Source organism: Monodon monoceros, unplaced genomic scaffold (assembly GCF_005190385.1).
Source record: "Monodon monoceros isolate NGI ecotype Baffin Bay Population unplaced genomic scaffold, NGI_Narwhal_1 Super_Scaffold_3, whole genome shotgun sequence".
Classification (NCBI taxonomy): Eukaryota; Metazoa; Chordata; class Mammalia; order Artiodactyla; family Monodontidae; genus Monodon; species Monodon monoceros.
In genome coordinates, this window is record NW_021703780.1 from 9,192,755 (window position 1) to 9,219,955 (window position 27,201).

The window sequence follows — 27,201 nt, forward strand, 5'->3', positions numbered from 1 at the left end:
GACAAGGTTGCTTGGTGTCCACAGAACCATAAAAAAAAAAAAACGCTCTTAATTGGTCTTAGGATGTTACCGTCAATGGTTTGAAGCATTTTTGCCCACAATAGGGATGGTTTCATCAAGAGAACCATAATGCTTTGGTCAACACCGCCAAGACTGTGTCTTCCCTAGATGCTTCACGTTGATGGGCTCTGCCATCCAGAGGGCTTCTGTGACACCCTGATTCTTTTCACTGCTTCCTTGGCTAACCAACTCCTGTTTACATAGCCTTCATCCAAACAGGCAAGATGCAGCCAATTAGTTTTCTACTCACTAACTACCCCAGGATCTGTGGGGCTGAAGTCTGAGATGCTCCCATACACCTTCTATTTTATACACAGTTGGATAGTTTCTTGGCTCACTTGCACAGCTGGCTAATTATATCCTTCCTGTTGTTGCCAGTTTGTATGCATTTTATCCGTGCATTTTACTAGTTTCACTCTGAAAGCGACCCTATTTCCAAGTTCCTTAAAGACACCTAACTAGCCTGCCTCCACCTTTCCTGCTCCCCACACTGACCACTGATTTGAGTTCAAGCTTTGCCAACAAACCTAATCCCCTCACTGTCTTAATAAGATGGCCATGATATTTCCCCAACTCGCAAGAATAATTTTTTTTTAAAGAAGGGGAGCAGTGAGCATGGAAAATAGAGAATGAGGGACTTCCCTGGTGTCTCAGTGGTTAAGAATCCACCTGCCAATGCAGAGGACATGGGTTCGAGCCCTGGTCCGGGAACATCCCACATGCTGCAGAGAAACTAACCCCGTGTGCCCATGTGCTGCAACTATTGAAGCCCACATGCCTAGAGGCCGTGCTCCGCAGCAAGAGAAGCCACTGCAATGAGAAGCCTGCGCACTGCAACGAAGAGTAGCCCCCGCTCACCACAACTAGAGAAAGCCCGCGCACAGCAAAGGAGACCCAATGCAGCCAAAAAAAAAAAGAAAATAGAGAATGAGGTAGAAAGATTGTAAAATAAAGGTGCATGTAATTAAATTTTGTACTATTTTTAGTATCTGATCTGTAAACCTGGAAATGTGATTGTATTTTGGCTAAAGTAATATAATTGGCACTGCCATAAATCTAATTCCTATTATTATTGTTACTTGACTTTATGTGATAATGTTTAGAGTAAATCAGCACCATAATTTCCAGCCAAGCGGCAGCTATATTTTTATTTCTTTTCCCTCCCTTGCTATTATGGCGGTGGAGGGGAGACCTCAGAATGTTAAATAGTTTGACTAAGGTTCTTAGAGAAACTAAGAGAACTAATGTGCAGCCTTTAACTCCTCAGTGTCAGATTTCCAGATGAGAATGTTAAAATTCAGGCAAAAAAATCCAGATATAGAACCTGTGTGAAGGTAAAGTCAGAATTTTAAAAAACAGTTGCATAACTAACTGAGTGCTCCATAGACATGCAGATGGTCAGAGGTGTGGCCAAGGTTTACCCAGATTTCCACACGGGAGTTCTTTCCACGAGGGAAGCACTGCTCTCCAGACAACTTTCAGAACCTGACAAGGAGACCAACCTTCCCTGGGCCCACTTTCTCATTCTTCTCCAGGTGTTTTTTGGAAGGCTCTGTGTCTTCTCATGTTCGATGTCAACCGTGAGGAGGACATCAAGGCGTCTTTTCCGCGAGACAATGTGATGGTTGTAAACCAGGCTGGCACCATCCAGAATTTCTCTTCCTATAAACTCCGTGTCTCCACCCTTTAAGTTCTCTTGACAGAACCAAGTACAAAGCACAAGCCCTAATAGGTGACTTTGGCCTCCGAATAAAGCATTACATGGTATTCTGCTTCTATTTTTCTTGACTTTCTGCAAAGTAATTTTATATCCCTAAGGAGCCAAGAGGCATTTCCTGTAATTAGGGTTGGGACTGGCACTTGCTCCCTGAAACAGTCATCTGTCCAGCTCTCAGACTGAGGGGACTGTGCTGGAATTGTGGGTTCAGAGCAGGGTGGTCATAATCTTCCTCACGCTGGAGTCCTGGATAGAAGGTTCTAGAAACAATGCTTCAGCTTTATCTTGAGATTTTATGAGTCCTTTTATACATTAATTGGAAGCAAGAGGAATGGGTAGGAGGCCTCTTGGCCAGCACTGAACTGAGCTGTCACTGATTAGCTGTGTGTAGCTTATGTTCTCTGGGTCTTCGTTGCCTCAACTAAAAAAAAACTTGAAAGGATTGAAAGCAAGGGGCATTTAAGGACTCTCTGAGGCAAACACTACTATCATCTTTGCACTTCTTAGTTCTCAGCCTTCTTTGGGCCAGTAGCATGCTGGTAGAAGCAATTTACTCCACTTTCCCGGCCTGCTCCCTAAAAGGTCCCACACCGTCTCTCTTCTTATCTAAGCTGCTGGAAGGGAGAGACCCTGAGATGTTAGGGCCACATGGTGGAAAACCCAGATTCCTGAAGAGAGCTGCCCAAGAAAGCCACGGACTATCACAGGAGTGAGGGCTGAACTGTATCGTGCTAAACCTCCAAAATTATAGGGCTTACTTGTTACGGCAGCTCACTGCAACACTGTGCTGACTAGTGTGTTCTTCCAGCTCTGTTGTGTCTGAGGAATGGCAAGTATAGGACAGAGGCAGAAAGAGATGTGAACATGGGAAGGAAGCACTAGATGTAAACCTACTGTTTGCTTGGACGTCATTCTCAAGGATGCTTCTCTCAAAGAGCCAGTGAAAAGACAGAGAGGGCTGTGGATAATACTTAAAGCATAGGGGATGCATGGTTCTTTATGATGTAACGGTGACTCTGTGTGTGTTACAAGGCCCTGGTCAAACCCGGAGAAATATTTTTAAAAAGAGAATAAAGGACGATTGTGGGAAAATGACGACAGAAACCTCCTTCATCAATAAGAGAACTCAGAATAGGTCTAAGGACAAAAAGCTCACTGATTCCCACACTCATGATGTTTGTGTGGAGATGGTGAATATAGAGTCACCTCAGACTTCTTAGTGATTGTGGTATTTTTGTTGTGTTCTTCTAGAACTTTTTTTTTTTTTGTCCTATGGAAAGTGATTAGGTCTGGGGGGCTACTGATCATTTGGGGAAAACAGACTGTTCTTCCCATGTTCTTAGTTAAATCTCTTTTCAGAATGGATTCCCACAGATAGCGTTTTCATCTTGACTTATTTTTACTGAGCGAAAGTACCATTTTCAAGAAACCCCCAAAGCTTCATATTTTCGAATAAATGGGACCTCTCTGTGGGAAAAGAAAGCCACAGGAGACAGTGGGAAACCACGTGGCCCCATGTTAAATCAGGGGAAACGTCTGGTAGGGATAAGAAACCTGGTCCAAGCTCAGGGGTCACTTTCTGTGTTCCGGCTCCTGTTTACTTTCTGGACCTAAGTCAGGTGTTTCTTTGACAGTGTAATTTCTGCAGTGCCTCTGGGCTTTGTGATCCATAATCAAACGCAGTAAACCTTCAGCAATCCCATCCAGGGGAGCTCAATTTGACTTGATTTAGATGAGAAAGTTAAATCTCTGTCCAGGCATGTTTCTTTGCAGGCACAGCGACTCTTACACCTGCAGGACACTTCATCTTGGAATATGCTTCCCATTTTCCAGACAAGCTCAGGGGATCCGCGTCCCCCAATAAAATTCCTGTCTGCACTAAATTGCCTTATAGTAGTGATTTACACCTCAATAAAACTACATCTTGAAAAGGAGAATTGGTTTGATTGTATAACTGACATAATTTATGCATGTTTTAGTTTTGGAATAGACCTGGTATTTATGCAAGGGGGAGAGGTCTTTGTGATATGATGTGTATTTCCACATTGACAGAACTGGTGACGGTCAGGACAGCGGAAAGAAGTATCCTCAGGCACCTTCAGATCACACCAGAATTTGAGAAACATCCTCCTTCAAGTTAGGAGATCAAACCTCTCTTTCTGGCTTGTAACCAGTTGCCACCCACTATCTGATGGAAGAAAGGGAAGGGGGCAAATGCTTTCTGGACGTGACTTCTTTGCAGGAAACATTATGCTACATGCCCTAAGTACACATTTTTTATTTAAATCTTTCAACAGTCTAACGAAGTTGGCATTATTATCCTCATTTTGCAGAGGAGAAATCGGAGGTTGAGAGAGGGTAAGAAATGTTAGTAAAGAGTGGGGCAGAGATTTGAACCCAGATCTTTCTGGCTCCAAAGAGCATCCATCCTCTTCCCACTAAGCCACTCACTCACTCACCATGCTGCTCGGCTTTCTCTACGTGTCCAGAATTGGGCTCGATGTTTTAGGGTTCAGAATAGGTCACCTTTGAACCTACTTAGAGACATAATGAGACATTTCTTAAGAAGATGATGGCAAATTCTTCCATGCACTTAGGGAACTTCTGTTCACGCGTATGGCTGTGGACACTGCAGTGCACTGACCAGAAGCCCCACTTGAGACCGAGCAATCATTCTGTCAACGTCTGAAGACTCGGCCACTGGCAGCTCTCAACCGAGCCCTCCTGAGATCGTCCTCAACCGAAGACAGCCTCTCAGGCAGGTCATGCCTCCTCCCTGGGGCAGCCCACGTCCTGTGACTAGTCGACCCCTTTGCCTTGGTTCTGGACAACTCTGAAGGGCCACCCCAGAGGGTCTGTGTGATGAGCTGGGGCCTCTATTGTGACGGCACCGCGGTCCAGCTCTCCCTCTGCTTAATCCTGCTTCCTTTGCTGCTCGTATGTGTTCCTGAGAGCACTCCCTGTAACCCCTTGCACACCAGTCTCCATCTTTCCAGAGTTTGCTTCTCTGGGAACTCGACCTGTGAGGTTGTTAAATCAAATTTGCCCTGTGGATAAATAATGCTTATGTTTAGTCAGTTAATGGGCTCATGTCCCCCTCCAAATTCATAGGCTGAAGTCCCAACTCCCCATATCTCATAATGTGACTGTGTCTGGAGATAAGGTCTTTAAAGAGGTGATTCAGGTTAAATGAGGTCGTTAGAGTGGATGCTAGTCCAATAAGACTGGTGTCCTTATAAGAAGAGATCAGGACACAGGCACACACAGAGGGGAGACCGTGTGAGGACACGGGGAGAAGACAGCCAACTACCAGCCAAGGAGAGAAGCCTGAGAAGAAACCACACCTGCTGACAGCTTGACCCTGGACTTTCTGCCTTCAGAACGGTGAGAACATACAGTTCTGTTGCATCCCCTGGGCTGCAGAACTCTGTAATGGCAGCCCCAGCAGACTAATAAAGGCAGATTTCGAGGCACTTCTTCGTTTCAGTCCCTATTCTTCCATCTTTACTCTCAAGGAACACCCAGAAATCTGAACAGGTTAAACGGTCTTTTAGATGCAAGGAGGTAAGGTAATAAGTCTCAGTAGGCAGTTTTCATATTCTCTAAAATATGTCGAAATAATAATTTTTTTTTTTTTTGCGGTACGCGGGCCTTTCACTGCTGTGGCCTCTCTCGTTGTGGAGCACAGGCTCCGGACGCGCAGGCTCAGCGGCCATGGCTCACGGGCCCAGCCGCTCCGCGGCATGTGGGATCTTCCCAGACCGGGGCACGAACCCGTGTCCCCCGCATCGGCAGGCGGACTCTCAACCACCGCGCCACCAGGGAAGCCCGAAATAATCATATTTTTAAAGCGGTGTAAGAGGAGTATGTGAACGACTGCACTTCGTTGCATTTCCCTTTTAGGACAGTCATCACAAGCCTGTAAGTCCTCCGTGTGACACCTGTGTTGGGCCTGGAGTGAACTTATATTTCGTGGGAAAAGGACGCCATTTTCAAGTTCCGTCAGTCAGCACTTTTCTGGCCCTCTGTGAAGCAAGGGGTCCGCGTGGCTTTTCTTCTTTAGGTACTCCCTAACAGACCATGTCCACTGCCAGCTTCCTGCCTTCGTACAGAGGGGAAGAGTAAGGAATGCCAAAGAAAAAGCTTTGCAGTTTAAGACATTTTTCTTTCAGTTTTTCCGAGCCAGCCTTTGTATCTTCCCCAGCAGTGCGTCAGGGAACGTTTAACTACCAGCTTTCTAAAAATGAAACAAAAAGAAGCTGCAGATCCCTGTGGTGTAAACACCCCCATTATGGCTGGCATCAGGCTACCGAGGTGGGAGTGCACAGTGGGTCTGCGGGCCGGACCAGCTGCTTCACGTGTGCCGATTTCCGCTGTACGGCGGAAGAAGGTCGTCCGCTGGCGACCCTCAGCTGGCCCTCCAGGTGGCCCTCCAGGTGGGGCCTGTGTTCTCCACTTTCTCCTCAGGGCTTGACATTTTCATGGTTACCTCAGGGCTTGCTGTTATTTGCGGAGCTTTTTTGTAAGGGGCTTTCTTTTAAGAGTATCTATGAATGTAGCAGAGGTTTCCCCAAACGATGTTTCTGGCCGTGGACTCACGGTGTCTCCATTGCTTCTCCTAGAACCAGAAAACCGCAGCCCGAGGGGGCTCAGCAGAACAGCCACGTCAGCCTAAGTTCGACTCTTAAAGGCCCATTCTCTCTCCAGGCCTTTCCTTACTCTTTGCTTCTCCCATCTTCCGCCTCTAGTGGTTTCCTTTAGCTGCAGAGACTTTTTTTTCTTCTGTGCTCTGGAGCTCCAGGTCTCATTGGAGGGCTTGGTTTGTGCCAAACACAACTCTTAAGCTATTTACATACTTCATCACCAAAACATCCCCTCAAGGTAGGTGCTATTCTCACCCCCATTTTATAGATGAAGAAACTGAGGCACAGAGAGGTTAAGTAACCTGTCCTACTACTGTCAGTGGCAGGGCTGGGATTCAAATCTGGCAGTATGGCTTCACGGCCATATGTTTAACCAGCACACTGCCCCACAAAGAGCAGTAGGAATATAGCCTCAGGAAGCGCTGACAACTGGGAATAAATGCTCCTTTTTAATAGGAGATACTAGCAATTGTCAAATAGTTACATTCTACGCAGTGTAGTATACAGTTACATGTACGTGTGCGTGTATGGACTATTTCAATAAAGTTCAATAATGAGGGAAACACTACGCAGAAGGGACGGAATTAATGATCTTAAAGGATCCTTGGACTCTGAACATAGATAATTCCAAAGCAAATTGAGGATTCCAGGAGGTAGGACTGTCCGGTTTTCAGGTCTAGGGCACCAAAAGTTAAGAAGCAACATGTATTTGAAATACCACAGAGCTAATATTCACTGCAGGGACTCAAATGAACTGAAATACTGGCTTGCTTTAGAGAATGCTATCTCCCCTCCCTCGCTCTCCCTCTCTCTCTCCCTCTTCCTTCCTTCCTTCCTTCCTTCCTTCCTTCCTTCTTTCCTTCCTCTGCTTTTTTCTCAGTTTAGTAAAACTGGCTGAGTAGGTATAAAAAAATGAGAAGAGGTGATATTTGTTTCTCCAAAGAAGATATACAGACTGCCAACAAACACATGAAAGAATGCTCAACATCATTAATCATTAGAGAAATGCAAATCAAAACTACAATGAGATGTCATCTCACACCAGTCAGAATGGGCATCATCAAAAAATCTACAAACAGTAAATGCTGGAGAGGGTGTGGAGAAAAGGGAACACTCTTGCACTGCTGGTGGGAATGTGAATTGGTACAGCCACTATGGAGAACAGTATGGAGGTTCCTTAAAAAACTACAAATAGAACTACCATACGACCCAGCAATCCCACTACTGGGCATATACCCTGAGAAAACCATAATTCAAAAAGAGTCATGTACCACAATGTTCATTGCAGCTCTATTTACAATAGCCCGGAGATGGAAGCAACCTAAGTGTCCATCATCGGATGAATGGATAAAGAAGATGTGGCACATATATACAATGGAATATTACTCAGCCATAAAAAGAAACGAAACTGAGTTATCTGTAGTGAGGTGGATGGACCTAGAGTCTGTCATACAGAGTGAAGTAAGTCAGAAAGAGAAAGACAAATACCATATGCTAACACATATATATGGAATTTAAGAAAAAAAAAAACATGAAGAACCTAGGGGTAAGACAGGAATAAAGACACAGACCTACTAGAGAACGGACTTGATGATATGGGGAGGGGGAAGGGTAAGCTGTGACAAAGCGAGAGAGAGGCATGTACATATATACACTACCAAACGTAAGGTAGATAGCTAGTGGGAAGCAGCCGCATAGCACCGGGAGATCAGCTCGGTGCTTTGTGACCGCCTGGAGGGGTGGGATAGGGAGGGTGGGAGGGAGGGAGACGCAAGAGGGAAGAGATATGGGAACATATGTATATGTATAACTGATTCACTTTGTTATAAAGCAGAAACTAACACACCATTGTAAAGCAATTATACTCCAATAAAGATGTTAAAAACAAAAAGAAGTTAATATTCACACTGAATGACGTGAGGAATCACAAATAAATGTAATCTGCTCCAGTTTGAATTCATACTTTGGTTTGGTTGAAGCCTCAAAATGTCCAGTTCTGTGACAGATTTTTGTCATAGAATCCTAAGACTAGGAGGAATTTTTAAGGGATCATTACTTTAAAACACTACAGTGATATGACAATCTTACTGGTTTTTAAAGGCTTCCAGGAAAATCCTTTTATTACTTACCAAAATGTTTTAAGAAAACATTTGTCATTTTGCGTAACTTACAGCCTTTCTCTGTAAATGAAATAGGGCCCTGTTTGGATTGACGGGGCTGCCTGGTGCTTTCTGATTTACGTTGGTGGTTAGTTCTCCACGTGACACACACAACGGATTACTGATCTCAACACATAAGGAAATTAACTTTCTTTCTGTCGAGCACAAGTTACTTTATGTGCACTTTCTCATTTCATCCTCAAGACAATCCTTCTATCACCATTTTATAAATTTGAAAACAGAGATTCAAAAGCTTCCAGTAAGCGGCTCACACTCACATAGGAGTGAGGCTAAAGCCAGTTCTGCTCCCAAGGTCACCGCGGGAGGCCCCGCCGCCCGTCTCCAATAGAATGCAATTAATAGGTGCAATTACACATCACGTCTCCTACTTAGCTTCCATGATACCTTTAGGAAGCCTTCGTCCGCTAGGAGAGTTGACTCTTTTAACCCTAACCTCCACCCCAGGCCAAGGTGGTTTTCTTGGGGAATGGCTGAGTGGAAAAGGAATGGTTCAGAGATGACTGGCAGAAAGAGAAAGGAGGCACCAGAGAACTGGCTAATCGGTAGCCTAGGTGATCAGCTTTTGGAAGTTCAGAACTGTAACCTCCAGACCTGGGCACTAGTTACACTAGCTGGAATATTCTACCTCTAGCCCACAAGACTGCTTCCCCTGAGATTTCTGAATGGAAGAGGATTTCCCGTGGGCATCAGCATACCCATGTAAAAAGATTCACCTAACAGAGCAAAATCTGGTGGCCTAAAATCAACCTTTCAATTTCAAGTGTTAGTTGCAGTCCTGGGTGAGAAAGGAATGCCATTTGTATTACTGTTTCAAAGGAATTTGTCTGAGTTGAGTTGGACGAAAGAGACGCACACGAAATGCCTGGTGTTTTCATCACTACTCACCCTTGCCCACATTTTCCCAGGTGCTTCTGTCTGTTATGCCACGGAATGTTGGAGCTCTGGGTCTTGAAAAGGACAATTCCAGTGTTTGAGTCGGCTGACCAGATTCTTCGTTCTCATAACTCTGCTTAAGGAATACACGACGTTCTCAGGCCAGTGTATGACATTAAGGAATTCACAGCTTCCTGAGCCTGAAAAGAGAAGTTAAAAACAGTGGGTAGGGACTTCCCTGGTGGTGTGGTGGTTAAGAATCCGCCTGCCAATGCAGGGGACACGAGTTTGAACCCTGGTCCATGGAGATCCCACATGTCACAGAGCAACTAAGCCCGTGAGCCACAACTACTGAGCCTGCGCTCTAGAGCCCGCGAGCCACGACTACTGAAGTCCGTGCGCCTAGAACCCGTGCTCCCCAACAAGAGAAGCCACCGCAATGAGAAGCCCGCGCACCGCAGAGCAGCCTCTGCTGGCCGCAACTAGAGAAAGCCCAGGCGCAGCAATGAAGACCCAACGCAGCCTGTAAACAAAACAAACAAACAAACAAAAAACAGTGGGTAAACTCTGGCAGAGGCTGGGATGCTTTTCATCACTTAAGGGTGGCATCATAGCAGCTGGAAAAGCCAAATCTATATTAATGGAAGCCATCAGTTATTCACGCAGTCAAGGATAACATTTATGGAGCTCATACTATGCATTAGCTGGAACTTTGAAGATGCATAAAGTATGGTCCCGTCCTCAAGGAGCCCACAGTCTAGGAAGGCAAACCAAACAGTACAGTCCCGTAAAACGTTACAGCAACTCTGGTAGAATACTAAGTGGGTCTGGTGAAGGCTCGAAGGAGGGAGAAGGTAAACTTTGGGTGGAGTCTTAAGTGATGGGTGGATGTTTGTCAGGTGTTTCTTACTGGGGCAAAATGGTAGAAATGAGTGATCTTTCACTGTCTGTAATCTACAACGTTAGTCCTGCTACTGATTTAACTTGTTTTCCTACCCCTCTACCCCACTGCCTCATCATCCTCCTTTAAACTCATCTAATATGTTGCTACTCTGATAATCTTGAAGCCACCAAATGTGCCTGGCTCCACTTCTCAGCAGCAGTTTGTGAAGGTCCCTGGAGCCATACGCTTTTCTTGTTTCCCCAAAATGAGGAAAACTGGCACTTTGGCAATGTGGCCTTTAAACAGCTTAGATGCAAAGCTCAGAAATTAGATTTTTTGGGAGAAAATATTGCCTGGGCTTTTGGTTGGTTAGTACTGGCCAGTTTTTCACTTCCCCTTCATCATCTCTCAGCCATAAGGTTCAGTTTTGGGATGAGGTGTGTGTGTATCTTTATGCACGGTAGTTGAAATATATATTCTTAGAAAAACCCTGATACTTAAACCATGTGGGGCACTTGGAAATCTTTTTGAGAATCAGAAATCTGAATCACTGTAAAAGGAAAATGTTTTTCCTATCAAGAATGAAAAAAATAAAAACTAAATGAATGTTTTAAAATGTGGAGCTGAAAAATAAGGGTTGCGTCTAGGACATAGTAGAAGCTCAGCAAACTGTGTAATTAACCCATCCAGCTGCCTTGATGGAGAGAAGTCTTCCTAGAACTGCTTTCCAAACAGAGGATAATTGGGAGTTGGTCTTCTTTCACTTCTGCTAGGATAGGAACAGCCTCCTATAATTTCGGTTTGATAAACACAGTATCTGTAATCTTGTTTAAGAGGGAGGAAAAGGAATTTCCCTCTGAGGCACTTGCAGTGGCTAGGCAGGAGGACACGGGCCCATGACTCATCGTTCTGCCTAAATCTGTCCATGTCACTCAAGGACCTCGGTCTGGACAGTGGAGAGAACCAGCAGTGAGAGTTATTGTGTTTCCAGCATCTGTCCATTTCCCCTTAGGTCTTCACACCTTGAGGCATTTTAACGGCCCAAGGTGTCTGAGCTTAAATGCAACCACTCTGAGCTGATTTGTCTGTGGGGATCCCATAAACTGCAGCACCAAGAATAGACTATATAGAGATTTCATTAATCCTTTATTGTGAAATATAACACACGTACAGAAAGCTGTATAAAACAAATGTAGAGCTTAATAAATTATTGTAACTGTAAACCCCCTTAGGTCAAGATATAGAATACTGCCTGGACCCCAGAAGTTTTCCAGTGCCTTTCCTAATACAGCCCTCTGTTTCCTTTAAAAGTGGTGCTGCCCTTCAGAACTCTAATGGAAAACTGATGAATTCATAAAAGTGCTCACAAAAGATCAAGATGAAAAAAAAAATTAATTACACGGGACGGAGTGAACTGATGAGGATGATTATAATTTTTGTGACTTTCTGTTCGAATAAAAAAAAAACCATCCCACAAGGACTCAAAGGCAAAAAATGTACAAATCAATTTTCACTGCAAAGTAAAGGAGCTGTTACAGTGGAGGATTCCTGGACTGAATGTCAATATTATGACATAGTGTGAGTGTGTTTCGTGTTTGGTAATTGCAATCACTGTTGCTTTTGTTGTGGTCATCCATTTACAATGCTTGGTGTCAGTTTATTTATCTCTTGTAAAAATAAAATACAGGGGGCTTCCCTGGTGGCGCAGTGGTTGAGAATCTGCCTGCTAATGCAGGGGACACGGGTTGGAGCCCTGGTCTGGGAAGATCCCACGTGCCGTGGAGCAACTAGGCCTATGAGCCACAACTACTGAGCCTGCGCGTCTGGAGCCTGCGCTCCGCAACAAGAGAGGCCGTGACAGTGAGAGGCCCGCACACCGTGATGAAGAGTGGCCCCCGCTCGCCACAACTAGAGAAAGCCCTCGCACAGAAACGAAGACACAACGCAGCCAAAAATAAATAAATAAAATTTAAAATAAAATAAAATACAGTGTGTGTGTGTGTGTTAAAAAAAAAGAATATGTCTGCCACTGCAGGGGACATGGGTTCGAGCCCTGGTCCGGGAAGATTCCACATGCTGCGGAATAACTAAGCCCACGTGCCACAACTACTGAGCCGGTGCTCTAGAGCCCGCGAGCCACAACTACTGAAGTCCGTGCACCTAGAGCCTGTGCTCTGCAACAACAGAAGCCACGGCAATGAGAAGCCCGCACACCGCAAAGAAGAGTAGCCCCTGCTCACCACAACTAGAGAAAGCCCGCATGTAACAACGAAGACCAAACACAGCCAAAAATAAAAAAATACATTTATTTAAAAAAAAAAAAAAAAAGTGGTACTGCCCTAAGCCACACACAGGGGCTCTCTGCTGGGCCTGTGCTTCGGGGCTTCAGCTCTCCTCCAGCCGTGCCCCTTTCCAAAGGGACAGGGGCGTCTGTGAGGCCAAGAGGCCATGTCCACTTGGAACCCATGTCTCCCTTTCCAGACAAGGCACCAAGCACGGGGGCGCTGGAATTCCCTGTCCAAATGATTCCAGGCCCACTCCCAGGTCTTCCCGGGGCTCTTCCTCAGTTCCACCTTCCTGATGGGTAGCCCAGGGGCAGATATTTGTAGGATGCTGTGGATGAAGGTTAGGGAGTACACATACTTGATCACAAGGCCCTTGAGATATGCGATGGAGGAGGGCTGGGAGGAGAAGGTGGATGGCCCGAGGGTCTGGGGGCCAGCTCTTCTTGCGTCATGCGTTCCAGCAAGAAGCTTTAAGCCATCCAAGAATTCTCAGGTCCAACCTGGTCTTCCAGGTTGCAATGAAGATACATTTGTCAAGGGAGGAGGATAGAACATCTGTTATTTAATAGCTTATTAGTTTAATTTACAACTTTTAAATATTTAGGGCTATGGTATGCAGTTCTCCATTTAAGCCCCACAGATGTTAGCGGTAAGCCTGTCTAGAGGCAACTATCCTGACTATGATGGTAATCCCTCCTTGCTTTTCTTTATAGTTTACCCACTGAAGTCTGCATTCCTATATATTAGTCACTCTTCCCTGTTTTTGAACTGTGAATAGACAGATCATACAGTATGTATTTATGTTGGCCTCTTCCACTTGGCATTATGTTTGTGAAATTCATCAACGCTGTTGCCTATAGCTGTAGCTTGCCAATTTCATTGCTGTATCGTGTTCTATTGTATGGATATCCTTCCATTTTAATGCTGATGGACAACTGAGTTGTCTCTAGTATTAGACCATTGTGAACAATTCATGCTATGCAGATCTTTATCTATTTCTGTTGTTCATATACCTAGGAATGGAACTGTTGGATGATGGATATGCATATCTTCAATTTTAATGGAAAATACCAAAATTTCCAAAGTGGTTGCACCAATTTATAGTCTTAGCAGCAGGGTATGAGAGTTTCCATTGCTCCTGACAAAGTTTGGTACTGGTTTTTAGTTTTAATCATTCTGTACTAGGAGTATTTTTAGTATGCCACTAAAAAGTTTATTTCCCCCCCCCCACACCCCAGTTATTTCGTGTTGGAAGATACTAAAGTGATTCTAGTAACTTGGAGCTCTGAGTTGACTGCTAATAATGTCAGTAGATGTATATTAAGAGAAGATCTGTGGCCTTGGAAGATTCACAGTCATAAGATCCAGATATGCAGCTGGTGTCGACCTCATCCTTTCATAGGGATATGTGTGTCCCCAGAGTGTGCTCTGACCCTTGTGGCTGGGTACAAATTGCTGAATTACCCAGCTTGGGCCAGTCAGGACCACCTTAGAGGAGGAAGATCAGTTGAGGAGCCCACTGGCCACAGCTCACTAGCATGCCACATCTGGCAGCATCTGTCCCTCCAGGAGGCAGCCATGACCGTGTGCCCTGGTCAACAGCAAGCAAGGGGCATGTGCAAGGCTCGTCTGCAGAAACAGGCACAGCCTGCTCACTGCCCACTTCCTTCTCTACCTACCTGGGCCCCTGAGCTTCCTCACTTCACCCTCCTCTTGCTAACATCCTCAGCCTCCTTGCCCCTTTGTCCTTTTAATGCACCCTCCTGGGCAAAGCCCAGCTCTGGATCGACTCAACTGTTTACTTTCCCCACATCAGTCTCCCAGTTGTTGAGCATTGCTGGAAAAACCTCACACCCTGCAGGTGGTGCTACTATAAACTTTGGTCACCAATGCCATCTGGACCCTTGTTACTGTCAGGCAGCCCTCCTCTGTTCCCCTGGTCAGCTCACCTCCCATTCTCCCATTTTTCTGATACAACGATAACAGATCGTCTTCTGTAATGATGTATTGGGTGCCTACTCAAGACAAAACTGGCTATTGTCCACTATACACAGGGCTATTTCAAACTTTCCCCACCCTCCTCAAGTCTCTGGTTCTATTTTCTGTCCATCTACTGAGCCCCAACCCCAAACTCCACTGTCAGTCTCAATAGGCAGGCTCTCCTGCTTCACGAAGAAAGTGGGGCCATTTGAAGCAACTCCCTTGAATTCCCTCCTCCATATTTGTATATCATTTTGCATCCAAACTCATCCCTTTCTCCTTCCCACCTCCTTGTGATAATACAGGAAGTGTCTCCCCTCCTACTTAAGCTAATCCCTCTGCCTGGCCTCAGGGCCATCCTCTCTTATCTTCCCAGGGACATCTCTCTATGCACCCGCTCTCTCCCCTCACTTCCTCCCAGCAGTGGTCAAATACGTTCACATCTCTCCCTTAAGGACCTGGTATCAGGGACTTCCTTGGCTTGACAAAGGTCTTCATCCAGACAGGGCAGGAAGCAGTGCTATGGATTGAATTGTGTCCCCCAACCCCTGCCTCGACTCCCCAGTTCATATGTTGAGGTCCTCATGCCCAGAATCTCAGAATGTGACCTTGTTGGGAAACAGTGTTGGTGCAGATGTAATTCATTAAAATGAGGTCATACTCTCTTTGGATCTCAGTGTCCTCATTTGGGACATGAGGGGTAGCTGGATAGTACTTTTTGTGGAGTGCAGCTCCAAAATCTGTGGGAACAGAGGTGGTGGGATGGGAGAGGGAGTTTAGGAGAGAGGGCTCTGAGCTCTCCATCTCTCCTTTGACCAAAGCAGGTCCAGTTTTAACTGTTTTATGTTTGGGAACTTTTGGTAATATTTGGCTTAAAAAGTGTTTCATTGTTTAAAAAATAAAATTAAAAAATTCAAATCTACTGGCTTAGGTGATATCTCAGATCCTTTCCAACTGCAATAGCCTATGATTACAAGGTTTTACAAGTTAACACATATGGGTTTGATGAACACATAACACAGATTTTTCTCAAAAAAAGCCTGATTTAATAAAATTTATTTCTTTTCAGCAAAGGAAATTTGTTAAAGAACTTATGAAAGCAATTTAATTTTTAAGCCTTTTAAAGACCTTCATATAGAACAGTCGTAAATTAGAAAAGCAATCTTTTTTTGGACCATATGTTGGGATTTGGGGTTTAGAAATATGCCCGCTGTCCACATGGGGCTATTAGACCCATGTGCAAGCAAGCACTTGTACACAAATAGGACCTTCAGATGATGAGCTCTTGAGAAGAATAACAGTGCCTGTTTCATCTTTGTTTCCCCAGGACCCAGCTCAGTATCTGGTACACAGTAGGTGCTTAATAAAAGTTTGTTGAATGAGAACATATGATGGAGTAGACTCTTTCCCTGGAGCTCGGTGAGAATTCTTGGTGGTAGGAAGGAAAAAGAACTTCTTTCTAAAGGAAGGGGAGGGTGGAGTGGAATCCAGAAGAGGGGCAGGCATGGGTAAAAGTGGCAGGGCTTCTGCGTGAAGGATGGTTATTTCTGTGGGACGGGATATTCACCGTTGAGAAAGGCAGCTCTCATGGTTCCCTCAGGACAGTCTAAGTTCCTGGTTTCCTGGCAACCTATTTTATTTCCCACACTGAGGCCAGTGGACCACTGAGTCTACATTTTCCCCATTTCTCACTGGGTGTTTCCCTAGCCTGGTATCTGCTCCTTATGTTTAAGGTCCTTGATGGGAAGGGACCTGGGTTGCTACTAAGATAAGCCAGGTTCGGCAACCTTCATCTTCCATCTGGCCATACACAACTGGCAATGCGGTAGGATGTTCATGGCAGGAAGACCAGTGGCCTGAAATCAGGAGACCTGGGCTCTAGTCCCAGGTGTGTGGCTTTGGGCAACTCAGCCATTTCTAAGCCCCAGTTTCCTCATGTGTAAGATGAAGGACTCAGACACAAAAATTCTGTGTCTTATTTAGGTTATTGCTTGGATATATAATCGGTAGGATACGATGAAAGGTATTATTAACCAAAGACAGTACCTCTCTTTCTCTCTGTCTCTGACTCCCTGTCTCTGACCCTGTCACACTGTGCGATGTTTCCACCTTGCTGTGCCGTTGAGATAAGGCCTTGAAGGCGATGGTGAAAATGCAGTGCTATTTAATTAAAAGGCACAGAAGCTAAGCATTTATCAGTAGTGAACGTGATAAATTGAGTGTATTTATCTGGTCCCCCTTTCACCACCTGGGTAGTGTCCTAAGGGAATGGGGCTTGCCCTGGGTCAGATTTATGGGTAAAGGGGTCCGAAAGACCCTCACCAGGGGACCAGGCAGTGTTCCGTAGAGGGGGAGCAGGGCCCCGGGGCAGAAACCAGCTGGGTCCCCCTTATGGCTCCGCGGACAGCTCTGGGCCCAGGACTAGTGTAGCCAGCAGAGCATACTGGCTGTTACTGTCTGGCCACTGACAATACCTGAAACAGAGGCCTCTTGAAACTGCATACTTATTGACTTGTCTTCCTTAGTAATTTCAGTTCCCTAGGCTGTGGAGCCTTACTAGATGCCGGCCAGCTGATGACAGAGTCCTTCTATCATGTTGGGATTCGTGCAGTTTATTTTGGTAGGTAACTAAGACAGAAAGACAGAGTTAACCAAACACTTCATAAAACAGTCCATCAGCCACCTGCTCGCAGAGCAGAAAGTCAGATTTTTTTGCCTCTCTTTGGCAGAAAGATCAGCCTTCTCTTGATTCCCATTCAGAATTCTAACCAGGTTACCTGTGAAAACTTCTGAATTATGGTATGTATATATTTTCCATTTGTGTAAAAACAATAAATAAATAGCACTTATCTCATCTGGCCACGCCAAAGAAGAATTTGTTGAGGATTTAATACCTCAATGCATTGGACATACTTGAATTTGACTAAACAGTCAAATTGGGTGATTTGGCTCAATTTAACCAGTTTAAATATCCTTGGTGTATAGATTTTCAAGTGACCTTGGTTCTTTAAGAGTGATCCCTGAGGGGACTGGCTTTTAAGTGAATTGGAAATGCTCAGATATGTTTCAAAGATCTATAAAATAAGCCTTTCTTTTGCTTTAAATTGGTAAGACTCAGTAAAGAGAGTGAGGTGAAAAGAGCTATTAGTTCATCCGTGTGCACATCTAAATGTGCACCCCGGAGGCATAGCAACTAATAATTCATGTTTAAAAATTTTCTGCAAACAGCAAGATATTCCAAACTACAGCCAAAACCCTGACCAAGAAAAAAGGGAACGGCAGTGCTCATGAAATAAATGAGAATGGAAGTCAGAGTTCTAAGTCCTTTAAACCCCTTTGCACTTAGGTAATGTCTTGCTGAGCACATGGCCCTGGTTCTTTTCCTGGTCTTTGTCAGCAAACTTTTAGGAACCTCCTGGCAGAAGAGGCCTTTGTTTCAGGCACTGTTTTCTGCACCTTCCACTCCTGTCGAGTTCTTAGATGCCGACTATTTATAGGGACTTTCAACTGCCTCCTTCTCCCATCTGGTATTAATCTTTATTTCTTCTTCTTTACTAGGTTCTGACTCATCTCTGCCCAGACTGACAGGTTTCCTGAGGCCTTGTTTCCCCAGACGTGGTGCCCCACCCAGGTAAGTCAACTTGCTGTTGTCCATGAGGAAAGGAAGGTCTTGATTCCCAGGCTCAGAGAACGAGGCCATGATCACTCAATTTTCCAAGTCAGAATTGGAGAGTTTTCCTTAGCGCCTCTGTTATTCCCACTCCCCACATCTAATCAGTAATGGGATCTTGTCCTTTCTAGCTCCTTAGGACCTCCATACCCCTCCCTTGCCCCCCATCTCTCCATCTCAGTTGCCACTGTCTTAGCTCATTGCCTCTCTCCTGGACTGTTGAATTGTCTCCACACTTCATCCTCAAAACAATGGGGACGACTTTGAAGAGTTTTAACTGAGAAGTAACGTGATCACATTTTCTTCTCACAAAAATCACACTGAATCTAGTGGATGAATTGAAAAGGCGTCTGGAAGGGTGGTGGAGAGAAATCCATTACAAAGCTCTGCTAGGGTCTAGATGAGAAATGAGGAGGGTCCGGTTTAAGCCCATGACAGAGACAATGGAGAGGTGAGGAGGTGGGTATTAAGCAAGTAGAATGGATAGAGCATAGTAACTGGTTGGAATTAGAAGGCAAGGGAGAGGGAGTGTTTGTTATAAATGTCTCCCAGGTAGAAGCTTAGGAGATTGGGTGGATGATAGTATCATTATGAGAAAGAGGCAATTAATTAAATCTGTGAGAAAATGATGAATTTAATGACATGTTAAGTTCCAGTTTCATGTGGGGAATGTCACGTGGAGAGAGAATCCATAAGCAGTGACATACAAGTCTGGGATTCAGAGTGAGGTTAATGTTGAAGACACAGATTTTGAGTCTGTGTTTATAGCTGGTAGTTAAAGCCAGGGAAAGTATGACACTAGTGGACAGAGCTTATAAAGTAGGAAAGGAAGCCAGTGGGCCCCCAGGGAACGCCACAGAGGGGAAGGGGCTGGAGAGGTAAGAGGAAATTCAGGATGCTGTGCTGTTACAGAAAGCAAGAGAGGAAAGAATTCGACAATTGGATTATGGACGTTCTTAAGAAAATCAATTTCAATGGAGAGTTGGGGACAGACGACAAATGCCATTGGGATGAATAGTGAGAGGTGAGACATTTCAGACAGTGAGTCTAGATTTCCCTTTCTAGACACTTTACCATAAAAACAAGTAGAGAAATGGGACACAGAAAAGATGACATGCAAGGTCCCTGTCTTAGGAGCATGTAGCAGTGGCCTGTGCACAAGAGAATAGAAAGGCAACTGTGATGCTTAATTTTATGTGTCACCTTGGCTGGGCCACAGGGTGCCCAGATATTTGGTCAAACACTATTCTGGGTGCTCCTGTGAGAATGGTTTTGGATGAGATCAACATGTAAGTATTATAATTTTAATGATTTAAGTAAGTAGACTGAGTAAAGCAGATTGCCCTGCCTAATGTGGTGAGCCCTATCCAATCACTTGAAGGCCTAAACAGAGCAAAAAGACTGACTCTCCCTGAGTCTGAGAGAATTCCTCCTGCTTGAATGTCTTTGAACTGGGACATTGGTGTTTTTCTGCTTTTTGACTCGAGGCACTGGCTCTTCCTGGGCCTGTCAGCTTTTGGACCTGCTTCAGACTCCACCATCAGTTTTCCTCATTCACAGGCCATCAGACTTGGACTGGAACTAGACCACTGGCTCTTCTGGGTCTCCAGCTTGCCTACCCACCCTGCAGATATTAGGACCTGCCCATCTCTCTAATCACGTGAGCCACTTCCTTACAATAAATCATATATACATGTCTTCAGGTTATTGCTTCTGTTTCTATGGAGAACTCTGACTAATACAGCATAGAATGGAAAATAAAAGGGAAAAGAAAGGAAATAAGGAAGGAAGGGAGAGCGAAGGGAAGGTGTGAGGTGGATGAAGTCCGTGAAAGCCTATGTGCTTCAAAACTGTAGGGAGAGAGCGGGTGACCGTTTAGCTGTCTGTAATCTCTGATGGCATTGAGGACTCATTCCTGTTATGTAACTAGAATTAACCTTCTGACTTTGCTGCCTTGGAGTCTCTTGTCTTGCAGAAGCAAGACTTCCTAGCTTGGCTTGTTTTCTTGTTACTTAGGAGCTGTTGCTAGCATAAGGTCATACTTAGAAAATTGAACCCTCAATAAGATTACTCAGAGACTTGGCTGCTTTCTCCCTGGCCATTTTGTCTTTAGGTTGAAAAAAGAAACAGCTCACTTTCCTAAAGTGACATCACACATCACTTTGAAATATGCTCTACAGGCCAGCCCTGAAATCTGTGGGGGTTTTTTTTGTTTGTTTGTTTTGTTTTTTGGAAACCCATGAAAGAGAAATTTTTGTTTTAAAAAATGTTAAAATAACTTTTTTTTACTCTAAAAAGCTTCTCCGATAACCCAGTTATTAGGAGACTATGTGCTGAATAGAAACAGTAGCAGAGGTGAGAATTTGTCCACTTCATACCTGACTCATTTCTGCCATATGATAACCTCAGAAAGGACTGGAGTGATTTACATGAGAGATTTATTGGGCACTCAGAATTCATTTCATGTCTGCTCTATTTTTGTAATCCTCTTTGTTATACTATTAAAGTGACAAAGATAAATCATTTTATTTGTGGTTGTAGCCAATGCCATTTGGAATATCTGCCCAGCCTCTCTGCTCACTCAGGGTAGTAGGTTCCAGATTTCAGTTTGGACAACATGATGCTTTAGTGTTCACAGCTGCCTGGACCTGGGGTTGGTGCCTGACCGAAGTTCAGAGTCAAAGTCCTTCACACACACACTGAGTCACTCACGCAGACCCTCTCCAAGTGCAAACTTGGGCGCGTGGCTGCATTTCTGCCTCTGGTACCATGAGCTATATCCTTGTCCTTAGGATGACCACCTCCCTTCCTTTCTCACTATCCTATCCCCCACCGAGCTGAGTTGAACTGTATTTTATTACTTGCAGCCAAAAGAGTCCTAATTTATTTAGCTATAATTTAAAAAATAAAAATATTCCCTTCTTGAGTTGAAATAAGAATTTCAACGGTAACTTCTGGGAACAGTGTGTTGGGGAACACAATGTTCTAATTAAACAACTACCCATACTCTCTAGCCTCTTCCTCATCCCAAGAAAGCCTCAGGAAGTAGTCACGACAGGCAATGCTACACCCTTGTAGGAGGTGTGGTCAGTGCAATATCTATGACAGGTGACTTGTCTGAATCCATCAGGATTACACATGCATACACCTGTGGACCCAGCAAAAGCATTTGTGGGAATTTATGTTACAGATAATTTATTGTATGGGTGCAGAAAAGAAGAAGTATATACATATAATCATACAGGTGCAAAAAAGACACAGTAGAATGTCACTTGGTAAAGCATTGTTGGGAAGAGCAAAGTATCAGAAACAACCTACATTTCTATTAATATAGAATTGGTTAAATAAATTATACAAATCCACACAGTTGGAGTACTATGATGCTGTAAAAAGGAACGAATAAGGTCTTTCTGTATGGAAAGATTGCCAAGTGAAAAGAGCAGAGTGCATGAATGAGAGGAACCCACAGCTCCTTGAAGCGCTGTAGGAATGAGACTGGAAATTCCTTCCCTGGGGACAAAATCTCCTATTTCTCATAGTCCACGATAGAAACCATGCTTAAAATTTTACCATGTCTGAGAGAGAGAGAAAACAGTGACTCAAAACCCACACTAAGGTAAGTAACCTTAAACTGTTCTTTTCCTTGAAAATGAGGATTCCTCACCTTCATTATGGATGATAAAGTCTGAAGAAACAACTTCCGAGTTTACTTGGGACTGCCCAAGGTGGTGCTGACAGATAGGAAACAGGCCTCCTAGTTAAACGTGAATTCCAGATAAACAACAAATACTTTGCATACTAAAGTGATATGCTGAAAACTATATTAAAATTTATTTGTTGTTTATCTGAAATTCAGACTTAACCGGTGGCCTGTATTTATATTTTGCTGAATCCGTCAACCCAGGGCCCAGGGACTAGCCTGCCCGAGTGGAAGCTCCAGCCTCCATGGTTTGAGACACAAGTGGGAAAGCCCATTGGTCTCCATCATTCCAACGAAATGACAACCAGATACCCACTCATCTAAGAACCAACCAGATGTCCCGATGGGCATGACAACCGCTGCTAATTTCTCTGCCACCTCCTGCCCCAGCAAATGGCCACCATCCAGGCCTCTGCTACTGCTCTAGGTCCCACAGAGAAAGCACGAATACCCCCTTCACTCGGACGGGTGAAGCTCACAACCATCACATTTGATGGACTTTGTGTTTCTAATAGGAAATATGGATTTGTGCTGCTTTCCCAAATTTTCTCACCTGGCCCACCCACTCTCATGACTTAAAAAGAAAGAATGACTGTGTATTCTGTCAAGAAACCCCCTTCTAGCAACCAGAACATGGTCCAAGGCAGCCCCTTCTAGGTGCCAAGGTATCTGGCAAGCCTCGAAGGTGGTAGCCCATCATCTCAGCTGCTTCATCTGAGAGGAAGAGGGTGGCTCTGGTGAAACATCACTCCCACAGCAGAGACCATCTTTCCAGTTATGAGGGGGCCTGCTCAAGTCTTGACTGTGACCCCCCATCAGAGAAGGGGAGCAAGCCTGTCCTCAGGAATGTCAGCTCTTTATCTGCCTTTCATTGGTTCAAGGCACAGATCGTGCTCATGGAACACCGCTCAGCCTTCCTCCTCCATCAAAGAGAAAACTCTCCTGCATAGGAAGACCTCTTGGAATGTACACCTTGGGTTACCCGCCGTCTACATGTGCGGCCAGCTCTGCAATTACAACACACACGATGACAGTGAACACAGGTCCCAGCAGCCCTCCTCCCAGGGACAGAGGAGATGTGTAAACCCCACAAGTGGTAGGCCTGTCTTCTCTGAACCTCGGTCCCCCCAGGTTCCAGCTTGGTGAGCTGACAACCTGTCTTCTGAACAGTCCATAGGATTGGAGAGGCTAAGCTTCCAATTTAGCTTTCTGGAAAAGGTGGGCCCACAGAAGAACAATTAAAGACAATAGCTGTGCTAGATCAGTGCCACAGGAGAGGACTGGCTCTTTCCTGAAGCTGCAGCTCACTGAATAAAGGCCAAGCCACCAGCAGCCACAGTTCAAACAGAGAAGTGCAGCCACTGCAGTCATGATTCAGACACTGAACCCTGCACTAAGTGTGGGCGAATAGTCGGGTGTGTTACATCACGGAGACTGATTTCAAAGTGTGGTGAACGCAGTGGGGTTTTTAGGGCAGACACACAACTGCTTGCAAACAAGTAGCAGGTGCAATGAGCAGCGTTTCGTGCTCCTCTGCAGGTCTTCTCTTTGGTCTCTCAAGGGAGCTGGAAGAAACCCAATTCTGAAACTCAAACCTGCATCGGCCATTATTTTCCCTTAAACTAGAGCTGAACCTAGGAGATCTTCTGGCTTTATTTGCCAAATTCTAATGGGAACTGAGCCCTCCAAATATTATTCTTATTATGTTGTGCTAATATTTTTTGCTGGAAACACATCATACCAAGATGTCTTGGACCCCTTCCTTTACCAGACTATTTGAAAGCTCAAATGAGCAGACATCCAACTTCCGGGCTGATCCAGGTTTTTCATGATCAAGCCAGGGCAGGCAAAGATTCCAGGAAAAGTCTCCTGGGAAGGCCAAGGATTTCTGAAAGTATCTGTGGACAAACAGATGCAATATGACTGGGCTACTTCCCATAACTCAGCTAAACTGATGAAAGTGCTTTGTGGATTATTGGCAGGTAGACTGACTGTGGCCTGGGCCCTGGCACCTGGGGCCTGAGCTGGGGGAACCCGCCTGCCGTTCAAATGCTCCTTGGCTGCAGAGAAGCAGGAGAAGCCACGGGGCATCCAGTGGGGACTGGATTTTTGGACACAGTATTGCCAGGCAGACACCTGGCTGAGCCTGCGGGGATGTGGGAGGGGACCCAGATACTTTGAATCGCTCCCAACCCTTCTCCTGTATGTCCCCCTTTCTTCTTCTCCCCTCCCCAGCAGCTCACCAGAAATCATGGCCTAACGGAGCAGGATGGAGTTCAGTGTTTCTCAGGTGAGATGCACCGACCACCTGCATCAGAATCTGTGGAGACACTGGTTTAAAATCCGGATTCTTGGGGCCTGCTCTAGACCTACCTACTGAGTCTCTGTGGGGAGGCCTGGGAAGCTGCACTGTTCACAAACTCCCCTGGGTGATTCTTACAGGCACTAAAGTTGAGAAGCATCATTAGAAGTAAAAGGGTCTCCAATGAGCAGCCAAAACACCCACGTTCAACTTACTACCTAGATCGTCTTGGGCAAGTTGTTTATTACATTCCAGCCTCATTTCCCCACCTGTAAACATGGGTATGCCATTTTATGAGGCTGATTTTTCTTCTCCTTGAGGATTCAATGCAATGAGACACAGGACTAGGTTGAGCTCTTGCTAGATTTTAGCAGCCAGGACCCCAGGAGAGATAGAAAAGGGATGGTGAGCTAATGAAAATCTTTGTAGGCCTCAGGGTGTATATAGTTTACAGCAATCTTCAAAGGCTCAACCTTTTCTGGATGGACACAGAGCACGGAGATTTAACACCAAGTGGCTTGACTACCCACTAAAGCCTTACTAACATAGCCAGGGGTGGAGGATATGGTGCTACAAGGAAGAAAATGTGACAAAGAGATGCTTTCAGCCAAGCAGACACAGGCTAATATAAAAGTGGAATAGGGCTTCCCTGGTGGCGCAGTGGTTGAGAGTCCGCCTGCCGATGCAGGGGACACGGGTTCGTGCCCCGGTCCGGGAAGATCCCACATGCTGTGGAGCAGCTGGGCCCGTGAGCCATGGCCGCTGAGCCTGCGTTTCCGGAGCCTGTGGTCTGCAACGGGAGAGGCCGCAACAGTGAGAGGCCCGCGTACCGCAAAAAAAAAAAAAAAAAGTGGAATAATACACCTAGCTAAGAGCATAGGGTAAAACCCCCACGTGCTCTCAGCCACTGATTCTCACCAAGGGCAATTATGTCCCCCAGGGAACAGTGGGCAAAGTCTGGAGACATTTTTGATTGTCATAACCGGAGGATGCTATGGCATCTAGCAGGCAGAGGCCAGCGATGCTGCTAAACATTCTCCAGTGCAGAGGCCGGTTTCCCGTTATGGAGAATTAACTGGCTCAAAATGTTAACAGAGCCGAGGCTGAGAAACCTTGCTCTAAGCTAACGCAGAAGACTGAGTCACGGGTGATGGAAGGACGCCTCCAGGTGGCTAAACACCTCCCAAGTCACAGGATTCTGCTGCTGGATTGCAAAGTCTCACAGATGGACCATGCGACCCGGTGTCCTGCAAGCTGGAGGATCACCACTAACCTCTTTCCATATCACGTGTTCAGCGTAGCCAGTTTCCTGCTTGTTTCCACGATGAAACAATCGGGGAAAGTGTTCCTAGAGCTTTGGCAAAGCAGAAGTGCTCTTCTCTGCAGGGGAGGGAGGAGGCCGTCTCACTCCTAGCAATTGTCTCTATTTTTACCACGAGGGTAGAACAAGAAGGAACTGGGAAGCCCGGCCATCCAACGGGGTTTGCCCCTCTAAGGAGCCACGCCGAGGCTCGTTCAGCATAGCTCACAGGCTTAGAGGGATGCGGGGGAGGGCATCAGGTTTGGGACCAGGTCCAAATGGCAGTTGCTTTTGACAATCCTTTGCCAGTATCTTGCTTCCCTCCCATGATCCTCGGCTGCTTTCGTGGATCTTCCCCGGTTCTTTCAGGTTGGTGTTCATTAGCTAGCTCCCTGGCTTTTCTCCCTCTCCTTGGTCCCCTGTCTCTTGCTGTCGCCTCTTTCCTGGCATGGCTTGTGTTCTGGGGCTATAGCTCCAGAAACAAATCTCTTTGTGTGCCCTAGACTCCTGCACAAACTCCCCGTGGGCAGGGCTGGCCTACCGGTTTGGTTTCTTTCTCAGGACTCCATCCACATCCCCTGGGATCCCTTGACCATTTTCACGCATCTGGCCTTCCTGCCTGCAGGGCCAGCGTCATGGGGGTGTGTGACCCCTGTGGTCACCAGGACTTCATGTTCAGAAGGACCCTATGCTGAGTTTGATGCTCTACTGTCATTTTGAAATTCTTAAATGTTTTTCCTTTGAGCTTGCATTTTGTAAGTGAATTCTGATGGGGCAACAGAGCATGCACACGAACAGAGGAGATACACACGGTCCGTGTGTCTGTCCCTTCTTCCTGCCCCACTCTCACAGACGCTCCCATGAGCACCAAATTCCAGTGGACCCTCAATGTGTGGGAGTTCACAGAGACTCAAGGCGAGTACAAGGAAAGTGTGTTTTGTCTCCAACTGAGTTAGCTGGGGAGCGGGAGGGATGCTGACAGCACCAAGAGGCCACACTTTCCATCTGAACCAAGACTTGCTTCTAACCCAGAAAGAAGGCGGTGGTTTCTAAGAAACTTGGATGAGCAAAGAGCCCTCTCATGTTCTTTCTTCCTCACATTACTTTCCTGCCCTAGCCAAGGACCTGACTGATGCTAAAAATGATGACAGAGAAGGAGAGGGAAAGGTTAGGCCACCCATAGTCCCTTCCCTTTCAATCCTTCTTTACTCATCAGTAAGCTGAAGGTAGGGACTGTTAGTAACATGTGCATGCATCAAGAAATGAAATAAAAGCAGATGAGTTACTTTTGCGCAGCTTTTCCACTGTGACGCTAAGAATGAAATATGCAAATTGTGTAATTTTTGGCGATTAGCATACTCGTTAAATGCTCTTATATTTGCATTTAAAACAGGCATCGCACAATATTGAAATGAAAGGGGTAAAATATATGCTAATGATTTAAAATTTAAATTTTCCTTCACTTAGAGTGGCATTCAATAGTGGCATTTTAAAAAAACAACAACAACAAAAGAAACGATGACAAGCCAAGAGAGAGACTGTGGAAGAAAGGAAAAAGCTTTTATTTTAGTACCTTTTATTTGGCACCTTTCCCCTACTTTTTAAAAA

The 27,201-nt window shown here is 45.4% G+C and overlaps 1 protein-coding gene across 4 annotated transcripts in view; it reads right to left on the reverse strand.

Annotated features, from left to right (window-relative positions):
* Nucleotides 1-27,201, reverse strand: part of NEDD9 (neural precursor cell expressed, developmentally down-regulated 9) — a 290,772-nt gene that overhangs the window by 105,001 nt on the left and 158,570 nt on the right. For all 4 annotated transcript variants that reach the window (XM_029243112.1, XM_029243109.1, XM_029243110.1 and 1 more), the window contains one exon: nt 9,486-9,673. In XM_029243112.1, the coding sequence (XP_029098945.1) occupies nt 9,486-9,497 (12 nt within the window). In that variant the 5' untranslated portion in view covers nt 9,498-9,673. The remainder of the gene's footprint in view (nt 1-9,485; nt 9,674-27,201) is intronic.